Source organism: Galleria mellonella, unplaced genomic scaffold (genome assembly GCF_026898425.1).
Source record: "Galleria mellonella isolate WM207_F2 unplaced genomic scaffold, CSIRO_AGI_GalMel_v1 utg515, whole genome shotgun sequence".
Lineage (NCBI taxonomy): Eukaryota > Metazoa > Arthropoda > Insecta > Lepidoptera > Pyralidae > Galleria > Galleria mellonella.
Window position 1 is genome coordinate 1,913,364 of NW_026442107.1, and position 23,699 is coordinate 1,937,062.

Below are 23,699 nucleotides of genomic sequence, written 5' to 3' on the forward strand. Positions count from 1 at the left end.
ATATATGTTTAATCTATGCACTGTTATATCGACAAAAAACACATGTTACTAAATTTTTTTACTAATTTTAAAACCTCTTATAATTAGGTACTGTACTGTAGGTATATCAATTTAATTCTCGTATGGAACTTTGTTAGTTCCTTGAGGAGGTTCGATATCCAACATTATTCCCAAAGGCGTTGTACTGACCTGATTTTTTTTCACTTTACCCTAATGAGAACAGTATGTAAGATTTATTACATTAAGTCCCTGCTGTGCACTGCGATATCGTTAAATTCTATTGGTGTAGGTACCTACTTAGCCATAGACGTCACATTTATTTAAAGAATAGACGATACCAAAACATATATATAAAAATACATTAAGTTTGTATTCCACGAAGAGAAACCAACTTCATTGTAAAAAAAAAGTTATTTTGATTTCAGAACTACAAAACCAGATTTTAATAAAAAACTATGGGAAGGGAAAGAATATGTAAGTATATTCTTTCAGATAAAAAAGAATTTTTCAAATTGGTTTATAACTAACGGATTTGTGCATTAATTAAAAAAATACAACCCAATTGTAAACCTACTTCTTTTAGAAGTCGATTAAAAAAAATATTTTATTTTGAAATTTTAAACTCGTCTGTATCTAAAGTAAACCATTTTAAATAGTTCACAGTTCAGATTATAGTTCTCGTTTAACTTTTTTTTTTTTTTGCGACTATGTTACGCAATTATATATCCGATATTTGATTACAATTGTTTTGTTCAATTCCGCTACCATTAGTATGTGTGCGATTGCCAACCTACCAGAAGTCCTACAACCTTCCATTTCTGTCATCAATTTCTGACTGCCATTTGGTCCACGCACATGTTGCGACACGCGTTTACATCCAAACGAGATTTTTTTATACAACTTAGAATGGCAAACAAGCTGACGGCCCACCTGACGGAAAGTGGTAACCGTCGCCTATAGACATGAGCTAGATAATTTATAATAATTTAATTAGAAGCCTAATGTTAGCCGTTTGGCACTCATACTGCCAGTTTGAGTGCAACAAAAATAATTCTAATCAAATAACCGATATGGAATTTCGCAAAATATGACATAATTCAGTAGAATATTAGCAACTATATCTACCTTGGTCGAAATGTCAAGCCAACCGTTCATCGTGACTATTTTCTTCATTCATTTTTAAGTGTCGTTTTGTCTAATTGTCGTTATAATTTCAAATATTTTTATTACGATATTTTACTCAGTGCCTACAGTTTATTTAAAAATATCTTATTTAGATATATTTTAAAGGAATTTGTGCAATTTTCATACCCTTATTTTACGGAGGTAGTTTTATTGCAAACATGTGTACCATGCCTAATTCTGCTCTGAATATTGTTCTATTATAAGTAGCAATAGTGCTATATAATCAATGGCCCTAAAACAGACAAAGTAGCTTAATTAGAAAGAAGCCATCCACTTCGTCTCTAAATATTATTAAGTCGCTATCCACGTCTATTTCCCCATTTACTTTTCCAAAGCACGCAAATGATTCGAATTTCGCTGTCATTCTGATATTTATTTCAGAAGACTCGTTGATTTGAATGGCGTAACGCCAGTTTAGGATAAATACATTAAAAAACACACGATAACTACTAAATTTTTAATCGTATCCAACAAATTATTACTAAGCGACATTCTTAAACTCAATCTTAATTAAAACATAATGGCTAAAACATTTCATAACTTATCATTTTATACGTCAGATACAAAAATATGTATATAATTATAACAACCGAAAATGCCACACATTTCACTGTGATCAATTAATGATTAGAAACGAAAATATGTTCAGCGTTCAATGTCCAATACCACAGCTGGTATCTATACAATTGTCACAAATTGGTGTCGTAGGGGCTTGCAATATGAAGCCACGTGTACAGATCACTGCTTCTGCTTGAAAGCCTGTAAACAAATAATTACTTTCACTTACCTTACACATATTACAAATATAAAAGAGAGTTTAATTATTTTTATTACTTATTAAGTATTTAACGACTATACAGTAGAATCTCGGTTATCCGAAGATCGATTATACGAATATTCGATTATCCGGACTTAAACTTCACGGCTTTAATTACCGATTTAGAAATGGTAATATGTATTGAGTAAAAAGATTTTATGTACGCCCATTATCTTTATAGTTCGTAATATTTTATATCGTATTGTTTAAATAACATATACTATGTAAAATCTTTTACATAAATATTAAAATGTTATTATCATTTGATTGACTTTAAAAACGATTATCCGGATTTTCGATTATATGGAATATCCCTGATCATATTTGATTCGGATAATCGAGATTCGACTGTAGTCTGTATCAATATACCTAATGAATAAAAGAACAGTAGTATTAAAATTAAAATAGTAATAAAATTTCGCAAAAATTATCACAGAAACACTCTAAATGAAATTAATGACGTATCGAAACATTCAAATTTACATTAAATTTATTTATCAATATATGCAATTAAAACTGACTATACTACTATGTGGAATGATCAAAGACAAAGGCTAGTTTTCATACCGGTCAATCAGTATATTGGTCACGAGAACCAAGTCGCGAATAAAGACTAACTATTAATAACGACAAAATATAGCGTAAAATTCTTTTACGAAACAAAAGCCCTACCATGAAATATTTTCTGAAATTTTAGGACCGAACGAAACAAATTTGATGTTAAAATTACATGATACATATCATTTAAAAATGTTAAAATATCGTTCTTCTGGACATTTATAGGAGTAGGATTTATGACGAACGAAATGTTAAACTCTTTTTACTAAGTTAAGGTCGATTTCGGTATGAACAAATACACAAAATTAAGTCCGGAAATTCGCAATTTCATTTCATGGTAAACCCTCACGATAAACAACTCTATTTTCAAATTGAAGGTATGGATAAACGGAATGAACTTTTTGTTCTTGCAAACCGCAAGAATCATATAATGTCATAAACAAATGATAAGTGAAGTTGAAACTATTAATTAAATCAATAATTAAGACATTTCTCAACAAATTTCATAAATCGATCATTAACTATGGGTCAGGTTAATGTTATGTACTAATTAGTTAATTTAAATATATTAAAACTAATAGTATTTGTGATTATTAAAATCAAGTAGACGAAAAGAAATAAAAAATAAAAGCAAATGAATCGACTAAAACTGGCATGGTAACTTCGCCTGCGCTGTCGGGATATCAGTGAATCATAATAGATGACAGATGGATCTCTGCATAAATCAGATATCTTTTGTGGTAGGCAGAAGAGATCGAGTGCTGATTCATATTTAATAGAGAAAAATAAACTCCCGAATTTATTGCCCATTTATAGCATGTAACATAACAAACATTAAGAAATATTTTTTTATGGATACCTATAGGTTGTCTCTACTGTGTAATGAAGTTTAAGTATAAAACTTACCGAAGCTAAATTTTAAGTATCACTCTTCCAAAGTTTGATAGTTTTGTCATTTTCCAGAGCGGCCGATGCTATAATGTTTTCAGTGGGGTGGCAAGCAGTGCAAAGTACAGTATCCGTATGTCCTGAGAGCCGTTGTACTATTTCTTTTGACTGGAGATTCCATATGTAGACCAAATTGTCTTCTGAACCTGATACTATCCACTGCAAACAAGAAAAAATGTGTTATGAAATGATGTTAAAAATACACTATACTATGTCAATACTCATATTATATATACATAATATTTTTAATTGTAAATAATCCTTATATTATATAGCAGATGACAGAAAAATATTAGGAAAATATACCATACAGATTTTATTATATCACTAAAATAATTTTGCTCATCCCCTACATTGTCTGTAAGAGATTGCCTTAGCAATAAACCGCCTTTTGTACCTTTATGTATATATTTTAATTTGTATTTATGTTACTATATTTCACTTGAATTATTCAATTGTCATTGTATGTTTTTGTTTCTGTTACAATTAAGAGTTAAATAAGTAAATAAATTGGATTCCAATGTTTAGAAAAATGTAAGACTATCAAATGTTACCATAAAGGATAAATCATGGATAACGCGGTCTGGGGGCTGCTTGCAGCCCACGTACAATATTAATACAGCCCGCGACAAAATAATTTTAGTAGACAATTAATCCCTAACAACAACACGTTTAAGCTAAATTTAAGTCATAATTTATTTCAAACATAAAAGAGATGGTAATCAGCTGACTTTTTGACTATCAAATATTAATTTATGCATCCATGTGGTAATATCAAAATATGATGAATGGATGCCAATATAAAAATATGATTCTGCATTTCAAGTTACCAAATAAAAGTACAGGGATAGATACAAAGTCCCTCCTGAAATCCATTGGTTAGCTCTAAGTGCGCGGGTTGCGGGAGGGAAAAGTTACGGCAACGGTTATGGCGCAGCCGCAGTAATACCTACACAATTCATTGTCCTATGTAACTCTTGACCAAAAAAGAACATATTTAATGTATTTTTTTTTAAACAATTTGGCAAAATTATCTTGATATTCTCTGGTAATATACAATGCTTTACTGAATATCAAAAGCGTAGCTTTTTTTTTATACAGTTTAGAATGGCAAACAAGCTGACGGCCCACCTGAGGGAAAGTGGTAATCGTCGCCTATAGATATGAACAGTACCATAGACAACAGAGTATACCGTTTCGCCCATAATACCTCCCATGTGTTGCCATTTCTAAGGTCTCGGGTGTTATTCCTCTGTACCCTGTAAATTCACGCCATATCCCACTATTCAAACCGAAAGACAGCCGCGCAAACACAACTGCTTTACGGTTAAAACTGACTTCTGTACAAAGTCTCCCTCCCTCTCTCTGGTAAAGTGTAGCTAGAAAATGTTTATATTTAGTGTGTATCACCATCTCATGGACACTATCATCAAACCTCGTAAACAGAATTACCACATTCTGGTAACACATGTATATTGCAAATTTATGAATTAAAGCAAACATACCTTTCCACCGGTGACACTGAAGTTAGCAAAAATACAATATTTCTCGTTTTTATGGCCAGTGTAGGTCTTAAGGCACTTGCCCCGGCTATAATCCCATAATTTTAATGTGTTGTCTAGAGTAGCAGCTAATATATATTTGCCATTCGGTGAAAACTTTACAAAAGATACTGGAGGATTGTCGTCATCTATTAGTGTCTTCAAACATTGCCCGGATGCTGTATCCCAGATTCGACTAAAAAAAAATAACAAAACATTATGGACTTTTTAATAATCCTATATATTGTGTGAATCAAGATGCTGACCTCTGAAACAAATCGAAATCACATTGTATTTGAAATATCTATTCACATTAATTAGATTCTAATAATGTAGTATCAAAAAATAGGTCAGGCAATCAATAATAGTTTACAACATAGTTTATTTGTAAAATAAACGTTGTATGTATGTATCTGCCATTAACTGTCCACTATTGAACATAGCCTCTCCCATAAGGGGGGTTTTGCCACTCTTGGCAAATGGGTTGGCAACCGCAGTTTGCCTTTTGGTGATGTTTCAAGAGGCATACTGTTGCCCATCCCCCGACCATAAACTCCCTTAGTCGTCTTTTGTCACACCCACGGAAGAGGAAGGAGTAGTCTATTCTATGTCGGGACCTACACAGCTACGTAAACATTAGTTATAGAAATAGTATCTTACCATAAGCCATCATAACTTGAGGATACAATAAGACTTCCATCTCTATTGAAGTGAACTGCCGATACTGGGTCTGAGTGTGCTGGTAAAGTCTTCAAACACTTTCCTGTAAATGTAAAAAAAAAAATATATATATGTTCATCGTTATTTAATAATACCCTACGCATAAAAAATTCAACATAAATCTTCAAAATGTTTACCTGTCCTTACATCCCATATTCGTACACTTTCATCAAAACTGCCAGATACAATAAGATTGCTTTGAGGATTGAAATTACAACAGAACACATAATTGCTATGACCCTTTAGTGTCTTTAAACATTTTCCAGAACTTAATTCCCATACCTGAAAGAGAAAATCAAATATAATAATAATAAAACATTTATTTATTTATACTTGAACAAAAGTGTAGAACATAAATTACAATGAGTTTAAATTACTTATGGTACCCATACACTTACACAACAAACAAGCTAATGCAAGGTGTGGCTTAACGTTAGGAAATTTGGGCTATATATATATATATATATATATATATATATATATATATATATATATATATATATATATATATTAGGTAAAATTAGTACGAACTGATGGGATTGATCTATCAAGGTTCTTAGATAATTTAATATGCCCCTAAACAACATGTAACGTTACGTTAGTTTTACGACCAGGTCGCGTATCATATATAGCTCCATACATGGTTCGGCGTTCGTTAAACCGATACAGGAGCACCTGCGCGGCCTCGCCAACAGACAATAAATACATACTACAGTGAAGTTTATAGCCTGCTTATTTATAGAATACACTATTGTAAAAGTACAGGTGGCTACCCTCATATCACAACGTGTATAAATTAAGCAATTATTAGCACACAAATACTCATTTTTATAACAAGCTAATGGCCTACCCTATATAAAGTTATAACCATCACCTAAAAACATAAATAGCACCATGGACATTCTAAACAGGTTATTGCAGATGGGCATTTTTTTCAAAATTATAGACAACTAACTTTTACTTCGTCCGCGTGACAGGAATATGTTCATAGACCAAGATAAAAAGTCGCCTTTAACTTACTCCATGGCATATAGTATGTGTATACCAAATTTCATAGTAATTGGTTGAACCATTAAATCACTAACAGGTATTTAACAAACAAACTCACTTCCACATTTATAATATTAGTATGTCTTAAACATATGTAATCAAAAGAAATCATTCATCCTTTATAAGTTAACTGTTGTTCACATGTACATTACTTATTCCTTTTATTTTGTTATAAATCTACCTTATCCACTATACAGTTGTTGTTATTCTGTTAGTGGAAAATTACATAAAGTTACTAAAAATATTTATAAGAAACTTATGTGCCTATAAACACTTTTATTGACTGACCTATGGCTTATTTATTTTCCATATTACACTTTATATTCTAAATACATTATCATTATATATATATATATATATATATATATATATATATATATATATATATATATATATATATATATATATATATATATGTATATACTTCAAAATACTTATAATGAATACTAAAAAAGACATTATGTTTAACATTTTAGAAATTATAGGAATGCAAGTTGTTTAAGCTTTTATCACAAAGTATTATCATAGCAAACAGTCTTATCTGAGCAAGAGAAACATGGGAAAATTTTATTTGAAATTATTCATAGTGGCACTCATTTTGACATTGACATTTACTCGTATTTTATTCCAATATAAAATTTTACATAATTAAATATTTATAAACATTAAAAATCCACATATATGTATAATAAGTTCATTATATTTCTATTTATCTTTATCCTGCCATTTAAACTGCTAGTATGTTTATACAAGTCCTCACCATTGACTTTTTAACTCAGGCAATTATATGGTTTGAATTTTATTATGATTCTACAAAAGAGATGCTTTCATGCAAGAAGCATGAGGTAAGACAACCAGAATCTGTCCTGGATATCTATCCATCATCCATATCTTTGTCACTATGTTTAGATATAGTATATTGCAGTAATACAGAAATTATGATAAGGAAAATCAAGATGATGATAAAGATGATCCCAATCCCAATGCAAAATTAATACATCAAATGCACAATTTATTTTATATAGAAATATTCAGAGGATACGGATCATTAGCAATAGCATCTATTGCCCCATTACTATTAACCCTTTCAGAACTGGCGTGCACAATTGTAGACATAAGATATAATTTAAAAAATAAATATTAAACTCTCAAGCTTTCCGATTGAAAAGGGGTTGTATTCGTTTGTTCACTAAAAAACTACTCAATTTAATACTACTTACGCCATTTTTTAGGATATTCTAGCGTTTTTCGACAATTTGCGACTAGTGTCCGTGCGTGATTTGAACTATACAGGTGAGCTTTATATTTTATTTAAAAAAAATTAAATTAGTGCATGAAATCATCTGGAAAAAATATAAACGAATATCTAATATTATTGGGGTTATGTGTAACGTAATATTTGTGTATTTTTTTATTACCTTATATTGGTAATCTCGATTTTTATATTTGTGCTCAATTGTTCCCATCAGGATTTAACTGAGTTTTTCTCATTGTTCACGGTTTTTTACAAAAATATGTTTTGTTTATATTTTTAACGTTTTATTAATCATTTTTGTAAGATAAATATATAAAATGAATTATGATATTGTTTACTTATATTTTCAGATGCAAAAACACCAATATGTCCTCATTGGAGGCGTTACAAGTATGATAAGATGAAGGAGATCTTTCTGACTTATTATTATCATCTGATGACGAAGATAATTATTATGGAGATTCAATTTGTCGAGCAAATTGAATCTAGCAGCTAATGCTAGAATTAGCGCAGATGTCATTTACCAAAACTAAAGGGAGTTTTTTCCACCTGAATTTGATGACAATGAAGGACCTAGCGAATTGTATGACGGCGTCTCTGCTTTACTTTGACAATAATTTTTCATCATAACATTTACTACAAATCCTAAAACAAAAAGGTATTATGGCCGCATGCACAGCTCGTGTTAACAGATTTGTTAAACCACCGTTTTTAAGTGACAAGGTAACAAATAAGAAGCCTAGGAGTTTTTTTCAAGAAGTATGTAGCAGAGACGGAGATGTAACTGATGTAAAGTGGTTGGACAATAAGATTACCCATTTGGCTTCCAATTTTGTTGGTATAGGTGACAAGGACTTAGTAAAGAGATGGTGTAAAAAAAGAAGCGATATATTGAGGTTGCGCGACCTGAGGTCTTAAAGCGCTATAATCATGCAATGGGTGGCGTTAATTTATTAGATCAACTTATGAGCTATTACAGAACATTTATAGAATCAAAAAAATTTACTCTGCGTATGATATTTTATGCATCGGATGTGGGAGTTCTTCAGGCATATCAAGAATACCAAATAGATAACGACTTGTAACGGCACACCTAAAAAGCAAGGACTTACTTTACTTTCGTCGTCGCTTGGCTGACAGTTTGGTGCTACAAGATAAATGTTCTACCACCAAAAGAGGTCGACCAAGTAGCAGTAGTAGCTCAACGATGCAAATTATACCAAGAAGGCCAGGAGAGATTCGTCCTGCAGCTGAAATAACTCGTGACGGTGTTGGGCATTTCCCTAAACATGACGATGGAACTGGGACTAGGTGTAAAATGGTGAGATGCAAGGAAAAATCCCGTGTAAAATGCAAAGTTCATTTATACCTAACCAAAGACAAGAATTGCTTCTTGGCTTTCCACACATAGATAAAGATTTTTTTTTCCTAATTATTGTTCTTACTGTGTTTTTATATTTGTACCAATAACTGATTATGCCAAAAAACTAATAAATGTTTATTTTATCACAAAGAAAAAATTTAACTACGTTAATTCATTTATAATTTTTTAATAAAAATATTTTTAAATTAATATTATTTCATTTCAGAACAACTTCGTATACCTTATTCTTATTACTATGTAGGACGGGAGTCCACATTTGTGCACATTAAGAAAAACTAGATTTTCTCGAAAAATGTAAAGCTAATTTTTTTTTATTTATTTTTTTTATAGTCTCCTTATTATACTTTAGACACATGGAATTTACCAAATCCATCGGATGAAAAAAAATAATTCAGTTCTGAAAGGGTTAATATAGGGTATACTAATAGCAATTGAGCACAGGTTGATTTCCCCAAAAAATTATTGTGGTTAATTATCATTGAATTTGTCACAATGGATCATCTAACCTGCTTTCATCCTCATCTACTATCTCTCATTGGTACCCCAACAGCATATAGTAATAGAACATGCAGGATTCCATTTCCACACATTAAAAAAAATAATAGGTATAAAAGTTATTTCAATAAATTACCTTTAAAGTTTTGTCATCACTAGCACTGACAATCAATCTACTGTCTGAGGACCAGGCCACATCACTGATGCCCATTTTGTGTCCAGATATGGTCTTTTCAAATTTACCATCATAAGCACCCCACACCTTAATAAGTTTATCAGCAGCTGGAAATTAAAATAAATATATAATTAAAGGCTAGTACATAAAATAAAAGTATTAGTTTTTAAAATGGTCAATATCTGATGATATCGTCAGTACTTTATTTGATAATTTAAGTACTAATGTAGTACTTAAATTACACTTGCATTGTTTTAGTATTACTTATGTTTTAAATTGTTTTGTTTTTTTATACAACTTAGAATGGCAAACAAGCTGACGGCCCACCTGATGGAAAGTGGTAACCGTCGCCTATAGACATGAGCAGTACCATGGACATAACAGAGTATACTGTTTCGCCTATGATACTCCCCATGCATTGCCCATGTTCAGCATTGGATGGTTAAAGGGTGATATGATGATGATGATATTATATTAGTTTTTGGAAACTTATTACAGCATCAACAATTCGATTAATATAAAAGAATATAAATAGATAAAAATATACAAGATTGGTTTATACAGATACAACATACTCACATAAATGGTCAAATAAGAGGTTAATGTTATGTGACATGTATGTACGAGGTTTGTCCGGAAAGTACGTATAAAAGTTTTTTAAAAATTTTATTTTACAATAATTCAGGTAAATCAATTTTATCCCCTTCAAAGTACTCCCCCTGTGACATAATGCACTTGTGCCAACGCCGTTTCCACTGTGAGAAGGCTCCTTGAAAGTCCTCTGGTTGTAGGTTTCTCAGCTGCCCCGTCGTAGCTTTTTTTATCTCATTTATGTCCCCCAAATGCCGCCCCCGAAGTACCAATTTGGTTTTTGGGAACAAGAAGAAGTCACACGGGGCCAAATCCGGCGAATAGGGGGTGTTCGGTCACCGTAATGGAATTTTTACTCAAAAACTCACGGACAACAAGAGAGGTGTGGGCAGGGGCATTGTCGTGGTGAAGAATCCAACGCCCCTCTCGCGCCAATTCTGGACGAACTCGTGCCACACGAGCTTTGAGGCGTCTGAGCACATCGACGTAGAATTTTCCATCAACTGTCTGGCCTGGAGGGACGAATTCTTGATGGACAATCCCCCAAACATCGAAAAAAACAATCAACATTGTCTTGACATTTGAGCGGGATTTTCTTGATTTTTTTGTTCGTGGTTCCCCGGATGTCTTCCACTATTTGCTTTCACGGCCATTCTTGCCGAGTTTCGAGAGAAACTTGATTACGACGCGCTGCTCTTCAACGGAAGCGGGCTCCATGCCGACGGGGTTTCGTTAAGAGGTAACTTCACAGATGGCGTGACAAGCCAGTTCGCACCGCACGGCGGTCAGACCAGAACTGAAGCATTGTTAGGGACATAAGGAAGGGGTCCTGCGCTTACCTGGCCTCCCCACTCCTCTTTCTCGCATTCCAGAACACTTTTATACGAACTTTCCGGACAGACCTCGTATGTATTAGAATTGTATTCAAATGTAACCATTTTTTTTTTTATGAAACTTAGATTGGGAAACAAGCTGACACCTCACTTGATATTTATTATAAACAGATGATTATTTGCACATTAATTACTATCACTCATTTTTAATATACTACTTTCTTATAATATGTAATATCAATTACAATGAAGGTAGACACATTTTTTGCCAAGAATTGTAAATTTAAAGAATCACAAATATAAAATATTTATTTTACTTTAATATAAATAACAATACTTTTTGTAACTATGACAAAACAGTTAATTTCATAATTATATCTAACTCATAATTTTTAAACAATCTATAAAAATGGAATCTTAAAATATTATAATCAGCCAACTTTATAAAGTTATCATATAAACTATCAGACAAAAAGCCTTAAACTTTAAATCCTATAAAAAATAAATGCTATAAATAAAAAAACTGATAATATCATAATGAGCCTTGAACAATCTTGTTTGTAAAACCTAAAACAAACTTATAATGTCTGTTTGGCCCAAATTAGCTCAACTCCATGCATTAATTAGTTCATGAAACTTATCTATAAACTGGGGCATTGTAAAATGTTTATCATCTGAAGCAGTAAAATAGAGTAGCACATTTTGATTTTTTAAACATCCAAATTAATTGTAATCTTCAAACAAATAAAGTAATAAAAACCCACTTTGAACCCTGACTTTTAACATAAGGTATATACTACCATAATAATTAGCATATTTCTATTAGTTGCACCATCTGTAATATTTTTACTCAAGATTATCAGTTTATCATGTCATATAGGTGAGTCAAGTTTTTTTTACTGCAGCACGAAAATTTCGCAAATAACGACGACATAACGAAAAAGTAGGATGCTAACAGAATTAATGAACCAGTATCAAATTTGTACTTACACGAACTAGCCAGCCATTCTCCATTGGGACTGAATTTAACGGATGAAACTGCTTTCGTGTGCCCAGCGAGCGTGAATTTCAATGTATAATTCGGCTTCTGCAAAATAATTGCAAAATTAGCGCCAAATCGCACGTGTTCAATACAAAAAGTTAGTTACATAAACATGTGCCGCCCGAAAAGCTCTGAAATATCAACAGGAGGGTGAAAATTACCGCCACTGAAGATTTATTCGATTGTGGGGCACTCTGTGATAAGGAATTGGAGCCGGAAAGATTGGTAGAAGGTCCACCGTGCGTTTGATGTGCAGCAGGATGGCCTGGCCCCGGTCCTAGCGGCACCATGTTTTAACTTTAGACGCACTACGTTTTTCTTTGTTCGTCACCCACTACAGTCACTATTACACAAAGAACAACAATTCAAGTTATAGTTTGGAGGAGATAATCCGCGTAAATTGTGGTTCACTCGCGTTTTTCTATAAATTTCAACATAGATATTCAAAGAACATTCTAAATTCAGGCGTCTCAATGCGTGCATATTTCGCGAAGACGATCAGTTATGCCAACATAAAATTAATACAATCCCTCCCGCGTCCTCCTGAACTCAATAGCCAATATACAAAAATTATAACTATTGCCATAGTGAAATTTATAAATTAAATGTACATTAACAACGAATTTATAATTTCGTTTTGCAATAATACCTACCTTACATTTTATTTTATATATAAATATTATATCTTTATTTTTATAATTTGTACTGGAACATCAAGTTTTTCACATAATCATAATCAATGTGATTATGATTACTTGGAAAAATTGATTAATTGAATATATCTAATACTATTTTTTTCAATATTACAACAAAAATGATTCAGAAATATTACACAGAAATCTTATTATTTTTTCTTTATTTATTTTGAAAATCTGATTGAAAATATTTAAAATTGCAATTTTTAGCTCGAAAATGAAGATATTTTTGTATATTTTTCAAATGGCAAGTATATTTGACCTATATACCAAGCAAGGTTAAATTTGACAAATTCAATTCATTGCCGACGACTGATTCCAATTAATTATTTTTGTTTTAAATTAAATATTTTTTGTATATAAAAGAAAATGGCTTTAAACAAACTCAGCATTGATGCTATTAATCTAAATGGCAAAAGAGTACTAATGAGGTATTTTTTTGCTTTTATAATGTTAGTTTTATAACTTTATCCAAGAACTTTTGATCTAAAGAATAAACTTATTTTCTGTGAAATTTTAGAGCAGACTTCAATGTGCCGCTAAAAGAAGGTGTGATTACAAATAACCAACGTATAGTCGCAGCTTTGGACTCCGTAAAATATGCCTTGGATAAAGGTGCTAAATCTCTTGTTCTTATGTCTCACCTTGGACGACCAGACGGACAAATCAACCTTAAATACACCCTAAAGCCGGTCGCTGATGAACTGAAAAAATTGCTAAACAGGTAAATTATGAAAACAGTGTGTTAAAATCCTAAAATATTAATATGATTCTTTTGGATAAAGTAATAGTTCACTTTAAAAAAATTAAATACCATAAATAAAATTCTAATAGTGTGTTTTAATTTTCAGAGATGTAACTTTCCTACCAGGCTGTGTAGGACCTGAAGTAGAAGGTGCCTGTGCTGATCCTCCAGTTGGATCAGTCATTCTGTTAGAGAATCTCCGTTTTCATATTGAAGAAGAAGGCAAAGGAGTTGATAGCAGTGGGTCAAAGATTAAAGCTGACCCTGCAAAAGTTAAAGAATTCAGAGCCAGCCTTAGAAAACTTGGCGATGTTTACATTAACGATGCTTTTGGTGAGAAGTGTTTATAGAATAAGTTTATTTATAATTTACTACTACTGTTACTCATGATGATAATTGAATAGGATAAATTAAAATCATCCCAAGTTACTATGATATGAAAACTTAACAAAGAAATATAGAAAATAATCCTCTTACTTTTTTATACAATTAAAATAAAATTTATTTAATATATACTTTTATGCAAGTTGTTTATATACTATATATATGCAATGGTCAGTATAATATTGTTAAATAGGTACTGCTCACAGAGCACACAGTTCTATGTTGGGAGAAGGATTTGACCAAAGAGCCAGTGGATTCCTGCTAAAAAAAGAATTGCAGTACTTTGCCAAAGCCCTTCATGAACCTGAAAGGTAAATGTTAAACACTAATTTTGGAAACTTTTTAAATAATTTTTCATTTGTATATTATATTTCTTTATATCTCCATTATATTTTTAAGTTTATTGTGATATTAGGACTCGCATATCATATTCAGATTAAAAACTCATTAATTTTATCCTTTTTTATAAAAGAAATATAATTTTTATAATTATGCTCATCATCATGAATTATGTTAGTACTGAAAATTTAAAAACCGTGGGAGTTATAAATTTTGTCAGTGTTTCACATATTCTAGTTACTTTGATGTTTCTAATTTTATTTGATTAATGATATTTCTTTTGTACCATTTCAATACAACTTTACTGTATAATATCTAAGTAATATCTGTTTAAATAGAATTTAATATAAATCAAAACAAACAAAATAATTGACAAAAAATTAATTGACTAACCATATAACAGTCTGCTGATTCTTAATAGTATTCTTAATAAAAAAAAAACTGTTGATTGAATGTTATGGTTTGTCATTAATTTCATTTAGAGAATGTTCTATGACAATCACAATGAAAATTGTTTACCTTTTTACTAAACTTTATTAAAACTGATTGTTAAAATAACTAGGTGTTAAGATATATTCCATTTGTAGGCCTTTCCTTGCAATTCTTGGTGGTGCTAAGGTGGCAGATAAAATTTTATTAATAGAAAACTTGTTGGACAAAGTTAATGAGATGATCATTGGTGGTGGTATGGCTTACACATTCCTCAAGGAAACCAAGGGCATGGCTGTAAGTACTAATCTCTTAATAACTGTTTGAATTACACTAAATTATACATGTATATTTAAGAATTATATGCAATTATTACAGTACATATAACTAAAATGTAGAACATAATAGAACAGTTTAGTTCATTAACAATAATAAACATAAATAACAAATTTAAAGTAATATATGTATGATGAAATAAAATGGTGTGCTTAATATAATCCATTGACTGATAGAAACATGTACTTATGCATTTTATATGTTACACCATGTATCTCACATTATAATAAATAAATAGAAAAAAAAATGTCATAAATACAAATAAAAAAATAGATAAAAAATTTTGTGTCTCACATACTAACTCAATAGCTGATTGTATCATTCAATGCTTTCGTCTTTGTTGAAAAATAAAAAGTACTTAATAATTTTATTTATAATATAGCTATTATTGGTTTTATGTAAATTACTTCCACTTTATGACTCATATTAAATATCCCACTGCTGGCCATGATAATGGATAATTATTTTAATAATATATTAATTTAAAAAATTTATTCCATAGATTGGCAACTCTTTGTATGATGCAGAAGGCGCTAAAATTGTTGTGAGACTTTTGGAAAAGGCTGCCAAAAACAAAGTGAAGGTTCACCTTCCAGTGGATTTTGTTACTGCTGATAAATTTGATGAGAATGCTCAGGTAATTGAATACAATAACATAGAATTATACGTCTTATAATATAGCAATATTAATTTAAAAGTAATTTATTCATAGAAAATTTGTGGATTTTTAAAAACCTTTCTTATTAAAACTCTATACCTTATAAATAGTATAGCCATGACAGAGCATTTTTTTTATTGAATCTTAAAGAACAAATCTGACTTACATTTTAACAATTAAATTGTGTTACACAAAAAAAACTGGTTTCAGTTGTAGCAAATCCAGTCTAAATAGATTTTAAAAACTGAACAACTGGGCCGTTTTTGATGAAGTTTCTATGGGACCAATCTATAAGTATATCCTTTCAGATAAAAATATTTTTAATATAATTAGTTTACAACTGACAAAGTTCAACATACAACTGAATTGAGAGCTTTTTGAATTTGATAAAAACATATTATGCTATTATATCTACTGTTTAGGTTGGCTCCGCCACTGTTGAAAGTGGAATCCCTGATGGATGGATGGGACTGGATGTTGGTCCAAAATCAAGACAACTGTTTGCTGAGCCTATTGCGAGAGCTAAAGTCATTGTATGGAATGGGTATGTTTTAAAAAATTATTCAATTCTTTAAACTAAAATATTATATCATAAAGATTCTTTATAACCCACATATGCCTATTGAAAAAAATTATGAAAATATAGTAATAACCCTGTCTGCACCGTCGGTATGTGCTGACCAGTGGGGTGGTAATAGGTAAATATGATAGTAGGCCCATCATGGCGATTTCATCAAGATAATATATAATGACAATTTCCCAAGGTTATATTGCTAGCAAGCCGCTAATTACCAAATTTAACAATCGTTCTTAAAAACTGAATACGAACACTACATAACTAATAACAAGCAATACCAAGAGGAAAAGAAAACTTAGTATTAATATTTTTTGTAATGAATCAAATTAAAATTAAAATCTGTATACCTATATTTATTTATTTATACTTTATTCTTCACTAATAATACATAAAAAATATGATATAAGTAACCAAAGGTAAGCTTAACTCTAAAAGAGTTCTCTTCCAGTAAACCAAAACTAGCAAAGAGCACCAATGTCATCGGATAGAGTGCTCTTCAATATTATGACAATTATTTATTATGCAAATTGCATAGTTTTAAAATATAGAAACTTACTATTTATATGTATGCATTTGTCTAAAATCGCATCTTTTCATGTAATATGTGTCGTTAGCGTCAAACGATACCCCTATCGTTTGACGCCCGCTATTTTAAGATCATCTAATTCCTGCCACCGTCCCCTTATGCGAATGAGGCATGCACCCCCGTCGAAGTTAGCATTTTTTTAGCCCCTACATTTCTACTCTTATCTGCTAACCCCAGTCTTTTTTTTTTTTTCACCTTTATTTCGAGTCTCCCGCTACCATATCTAATAACGGAACTTGGCCCAATTAGTAAACAATTTTGGCTTGTATTATTATCAAATTAATGTTAAAACAAAAATAAAATGATAAGATTTTTATATTAATTGTATGTTATAATATATTATTATTTTTTGTCTATTTTATTTTTAAACTATAATCGATAAAAACAGAATATTGTTGTTTACTAATTGTACCGAGTATAGAAAAACAGACCGTAGTTATCATTGTGTTTGAAATTGTACAAAAAATATCGTATAAATATATGTAGATATCTACGATAAAGTCGCGGAGATGCTATTAATATCCATAGAATTGCATACATTTTACTCTACTATGTCATAACAATACTTAAGTATATTTTTTCTTTCTTTAAGTATACTGTTATTTATCAAAAGCATTAGCTTGTGCGATAATGGTTTAGAACTGAGTATTGCGTCATTTAATATGTTAAGACGTAATATTGCATAATATGAGTATGCTTATAATCAGTAGGTTTTTTTTTTTGGGTGTCAGTGGTATAGTACTCCCACCTGCGTTTCCTTAATACGTTGACTTCCTTAATGATTTGTAGAATAATAGGTGAGAATGAAATCATAAATTCACTAGAAATTAACTGTTTATCGTTTCCAAATTGTTTTAATTTTTTCGCCACATAATTATATTTTTGTTTTGCCAAAGGTTGAATGAGAGAGAATGCTATAAGTCCACCAGTCCACCTTTTGTACCAAACATTTCTCTATAATTTGGCCAATAAAGAATAAATAAATAAAAAAAAAAAACAATTAATCACTATGATTTCTAAAAGGTATATTGCTACCAACGGGGCCTGTAGGCCCCATTACTAACAATTCCCTTCTCCTCCTACTTGAATGTAGTTATGTATCTTAAGCCTTATTTTATGTTTATTAGACCTGCTGGCGTGTTCGAATTTGAGAAATTCGCGGGTGGCACCAGAGCCCTCATGGAGGGCGTCGTGAAAGCCACCGCCAATGGAACTGTCACTATTATTGGTAAGTACATTGAACATTATTATATGATTATATTAATTAGATAATGAAAAATACACCTACTCAAAATTCCATTGAAATGCACTAGTACAAGCATAATATTAAATGATTAGTTGTGAACCTACTCTGATATTATAAAAATGCAATGTTTATAAACATACAAACTATAGTTTGTTTCGTTTATCTTTAGATTATTACTCCTTGTATGTTGATACTTAGATATTTACTCAAATTACATTTAAGCGGTTATTGAATAAATTTGAATGAAATTTGGTAAACAAATAATCCATATCCTAGATGGGATATTTTTTAAGCGAGCAAGCAGTCATATAGTTAAGCATATCGTATTGGACAGACGGTTAAGCATATAGACTACTAACTTTTAAGCGCGTGACCGGAATATGTTTACTGAGCGGAATAAAATGTAACCTTATACCCTTCTCCATCTCATATAGTACGTGTATGCGAAATTTCATAGCAACTGGTAAAGCCTTTAAAGCGCTACAAGTTATCAAACAAACATATTCAATTTCACATTTGGAATATTAAAAAGGATTATGTTCACTACACCATCAACAGTTTACAAGTTCCTCTAACAACTTGGATTATAGTTTAGAGCGTATGTTGTCCCACAACATTTATTGATTTTATTATTACACAACGTCATCCTCAATGCATCTAAGACAAATAAATATATTTGGAACCAAAGTAACGTCCAGCCATGACTCGTATATGATAAAAAATTTGAAAAACGAACGCATCATGATCGATATCCAGTATCCAAGAGTCGTACACAAGCGACAGCTGTATCTAATAGTGATAGTACTAGCAGCCATGTGTCGCAATTTTTGTATGAAGCATCCGCCGTGTGTTGGAACGTTTTTTAAATATAATATATTGTCAACTTTGCACTTTTTATGAGCAAGATAAGCGACCACGTGTTGACCCGTGACTGGGACCACTTATAATAGCGTCGAATTTTCGAGAACGCACAAAAATCTTAGTAATATAATAAAATTGTAACTAAAGATCAATAAATGCCAAAATAATAATTATTAGAAATGTTTTCTGTCTCTATATGTTTATTCTGAAATCATGCAAAAACTCCCTCCTTCCTCCGTTTTCAATTAAAACAGTTTTCATAGTTGTGTTCCTGATGGTCTAAAATAAAATCAAGTATGTACATGTTTTATCACGATAAGTCATCTATAAATGACCTACTTCATTAATTTTCCTACTTCTGGAATCTACACGTACAAAGTAGCACTAAAAATACATAATAATAGATAAATCTCATTAGAAAATGTATAAAGTTATAAACATGTTGAATGTTTTAACTATATAATCAGCGGTGACAGGTCGTTTGAACAATGCTTTGGACTGCGGTCCGAAATTCCCAAGATCGAATTCAAGCAAAAATCTCTAAATTCTGAAATTCATATTTGTTGAATCATTTACAATGTATCACTTGCTTCGTGCTTTAGAAGATCAATAATACCTTCATCCGGTAAGCTGGATCAAAGGCCTTATTGTATAACAAAGACGACCTAAAAACTCTTGAATCCAAGTATTTGGATGAAGATGGAGTGGTGCACTCACATATGTTAATAGTGTACAATGCCCGGACACTAATAAAAGATTATACAATGAGGAGCAATTCGAGTCAGTTATGACGTCGTGACGATTGTGACTAAAAAAAAACCATGGGGGGATGGCGTGGAGATAGATATGACAGAGTACAATCTCCCCTCCCCCCTGAGCCCTCGACTCTACAAGTCTAAACTCTCATATAAGCAGTTGTACTTATTTTTATGTGTATGTAGGTGGTGGTGACACTGCTACTTGCTGCGCCAAATGGGGCACGGAGGACAAGGTTTCACACGTCTCCACCGGTGGCGGAGCATCACTTGAACTTCTTGAAGGTGAGTGTTGTTTTCGCGTGTTCACACTTAAATTGTACTTTCCTTTTATAACACAAACAATTGCAAACAGACTGACAGCCCACTTAGTGAAAAGTGGCAACCGTCGCCTATAGACATGAACAGCGCCATGAACGTCACAGAAAACATTGTGATGCCAATAGTACCACTCATGTGTTACGATTCCTAAGGAATATGGTGTTATAGCCGTATACGTCCCGACATACATATAATAGGCCACCTCTTCCTTTTTCGTGGGTGCCGTAAAAGACAACTAAGGAAGCTTATGGTGGACGGATGGGCAGTAGCGTATGTTCAACAGCGGGAATTAACAGTTCATATGACGATATGACTCTAATTTATTATTTCACTGCCTTATCACTGCCCTTCAAACCGATACATTACCATTGCATAGCTACTTAACTCCAGAAACACGGATGATACAAATACCCATACAGACAACTGGTGTACTAATCCAAAATGGCCTTTGAGATATGGGGGAAATTCGAAAATAACAAAAACAATTTAACTCTCTCTTACTAACTTAACAACTAGATGCACCACGTTCTATCGAAGGCTCAAAATATTGTTTATTCGACATGTTCTTTATTATATGTATATACTAACGATTTTGATTTCCCCTTATTTAGTAGTAGAGTGTTTATTTTGTACTAAATTAAGTACACATGTCTATATTACACGTATATTAAACACGTGTTTAACAGAAGATAAATCATTGCAGGCCGTCTTGGTCAATGCGATATATCTTCAAGATCAATCCATTAATTTATTGGCCGATTTTAGGTTGAAAACGGCCACTTTCGGTGATTCATAATAACATAATGTATCACCTAAACTACACATGTTTACTGTGTGAATTCTCTATTGACTGAACAATTACCGAAGTTCGATTTAAAAAAAATGCTTAATTATGTGATTACAAAAGACAACCTGAATTTTTTTCAAAATTTGTTCATTGGTTTAGTTTTTAATGCAAAATATTTATTGGTTTTGCCACAATTAAAGAAGTTTTTTTATGAAACACAGTTTTAATTATATATAGTATTTTGTCGTCTCTAATCAATAAATATAAATCGTATTTTCAATATATCTTGTTACAAGATTACGTGGCATGTATTAAACAACTGATAATTAATAACATAATGTTATATATATATTATATAACAGTATCCAACTAAGTGTTCCACTCTTCATATAAATTTCCATTTATATTGTATGCAACAGTTTTTATGCAAATCTTTCTATTTTCAGGTAAAGTGCTGCCCGGCGTGGCTGCTCTCTCCGACGCATAAATTAAGAAATGCAAAAAATATCGAATGGAATAAATAATAATTATTTTTTCATAAGCATAATAACGTATTTAAGCCATAATAAAACCTGATGCAATTTTTACCATTTGTAAAAACAGTTTAAAATGTATATTTGGGCATAAAAAAATGTATGTATGTAGTGGTTGTTTATGAAATGTCTTGTGATTATTTATAAGATTATTTTTAAATATACGTCGGTTATATTATACAATAATCGTTATTTTATGTGTTATAGAAAATTAAATATACTTAGTAAACCATCTTTCATTTGTTCTCACTTATGATGAAATGAGGATATTCGCAAAAGAACCAAAGTCGTCGACATAGCTAGAAGGATAAGCACGCTGAAGCGGCAACGAGCTGGTCACATAGTTCACTCACAAACGATGGGGAAGGAAGGTTCTTGAGTGGCAACCTAGTACGGGCAAACGCAATGTAACATGACGCCCACAAAATGATGACCTTAAATGCATTGCAAGGAGTCAAGTGGATGAAGGTGACTCAGGGCCGTTCTTTATAACAGTTTGTACGATAATGGCTGAGATGGTGATGATGATTCGTATTCCTACAATTAAAGCCGCAGAAATATGTGATGCTACAAAACAAGCTTATGATTCTTATTTTTAATTAATTATCTATATCTAATATATAAAATTCTCGTGTCGCGGTGTTTTTTACCAAACTCCTCCGAAACTGCTTTACCGATTTTTATGAAATTTTCTGTGCATATTGGGTAGGTCTGAGAATCGGCCAACATCTATTTTTCATACCCCTCGATGATAAGGGTGACCCGCCCCTAAATTTTTTTTTTTATTTATTTTGTAAATTTTTAAATTTTTATTTTATTATAATTTAGCATTGAAAAATACAAATTCAAATTTTCACGCTTTTACGACCAACCCCTGTTTTTTAATCGCGATTTTTATATGCCACAATAGGCTTGTAAAATGGCAATCGAATATAATAATTGTAGTAGGATAAATTTTCATGTATAATTCTCGAAACATGGAAATGTGGTATATGGTAAAACAACGTTTGCCGAGTCAGCTAGTATAAGTATAATAGGTGTAAATTGAATAATAAATGGCCACAATCTAGAAAGTCCATGCCTTTCAAGAACTGCAACAAACTTGCACAAACTAAAGCTATTTACTACATCGTTATGGTAATTCACTAGGCGCATTTTTAAATGCATGAAATTGAAATTGCTACTTCGCCTCCGCTATTGGTTTAGACTGGCGGAAAGGATTAACATCAGTCTGTACATCATATTGAACTAAATAGGAATTAACCATGATTAGGACATTAACCTCGCAGGATAAACATATTTGATATAATAATTAATTGGAAATAGGTTTTTAAGTAGAAATAAATGGAAAAATTCACCAATATTGAAACTAAATTAATATGCCTTTGAAGTGAGTAATAAAGTGAGAGCCTACACCCTTATATCTTCATAAAATGACTATAAAAATGTAATAAGGAAAATATAATATAAAAAACGTTTAACGATGTCGTTTTACAAGGGCGAAAGCTGTGAAGTCCCGTCATTGAAAATATAATAACATTCGGGTAAGTAATGAGAAAGGGCGTACTACGTTAGTTCAAACGTGCGTAAAATGACTATTTATTTTATTACTTAGGATCTTAGGTCATCGAAACAAGGATATAAAAATAGCAACGATGATTACGAACAGAAACTTTCTAGTTCCACCTTCTCCGTCCTTCAAGGTAATGCACTGGAACAGATACAGTGCGCTCCATACATTCCGAGAACATCTATTGGTAGACGCCAAGTATTTACGCATCTAACATATAGAGAACCCCGCTCTAATTGATCTTAGCCAAGGTAAGGAAATAAATGCTGGCCATTATATTCTA

At 31.6% G+C, this 23,699-nt stretch overlaps 2 protein-coding genes across 2 annotated transcripts; one reads left to right on the plus strand and one right to left on the minus strand.

The window, feature by feature from the left end:
• Positions 1 to 1,627: 1,627 nt before the first annotated feature.
• LOC113522917 (WD repeat-containing protein 5) lies at positions 1,628 to 13,125 on the minus strand. The gene is made up of 8 exons (XM_052898645.1): positions 12,756 to 13,125; positions 12,543 to 12,639; positions 10,090 to 10,235; positions 5,907 to 6,051; positions 5,710 to 5,812; positions 5,014 to 5,245; positions 3,467 to 3,667; positions 1,628 to 1,944 (listed from the first exon to the last, which is right to left on the minus strand). Exons 1-7 carry the CDS (start codon positions 12,882 to 12,884, stop codon positions 3,479 to 3,481), a joined length of 1,041 nt encoding a protein of 346 aa, XP_052754605.1. The 5' UTR covers positions 12,885 to 13,125; the 3' UTR covers positions 1,628 to 1,944; positions 3,467 to 3,478.
• A 434-nt stretch (positions 13,126 to 13,559) lies between these two features.
• LOC113523096 (phosphoglycerate kinase) lies at positions 13,560 to 22,080 on the plus strand. The gene is made up of 10 exons (XM_026908975.3): positions 13,560 to 13,720; positions 13,810 to 14,013; positions 14,141 to 14,367; positions 14,612 to 14,729; positions 15,345 to 15,483; positions 16,025 to 16,159; positions 16,603 to 16,724; positions 18,471 to 18,571; positions 20,392 to 20,490; positions 21,760 to 22,080. Exons 1-10 carry the CDS (start codon positions 13,659 to 13,661, stop codon positions 21,798 to 21,800), a joined length of 1,248 nt encoding a protein of 415 aa, XP_026764776.1. The 5' UTR covers positions 13,560 to 13,658; the 3' UTR covers positions 21,801 to 22,080.
• Positions 22,081 to 23,699: the final 1,619 nt, after the last annotated feature.

Excerpts from the sequence above, each read along its gene's own strand:
- LOC113522917 (XM_052898645.1), bottom strand. The coding sequence starts at position 12,884 with ATGGTGCCGCTAGGACCGGGGCCAGGCCATCCTGCTGCACATCAAACG. Across the intron at positions 12,640-12,755 it reads CGAATAAATCTTCAGTGGCG|AAGCCGAATTATACATTGAA; the intron begins GTAATTTTCACC and ends ATTATTTTGCAG. Across the intron at positions 6,052-10,089 it reads GTGATGACAAAACTTTAAAG|GTATGGGAATTAAGTTCTGG; the intron begins GTAATTTATTGA and ends TTTCTCTTTCAG.
- LOC113523096 (XM_026908975.3), top strand. The coding sequence starts at position 13,659 with ATGGCTTTAAACAAACTCAGCATTGATGCTATTAATCTAAATGGCAAA. Across the intron at positions 14,368-14,611 it reads TTACATTAACGATGCTTTTG|GTACTGCTCACAGAGCACAC; the intron begins GTGAGAAGTGTT and ends ATTGTTAAATAG. Across the intron at positions 20,491-21,759 it reads ATCACTTGAACTTCTTGAAG|GTAAAGTGCTGCCCGGCGTG; the intron begins GTGAGTGTTGTT and ends TTCTATTTTCAG.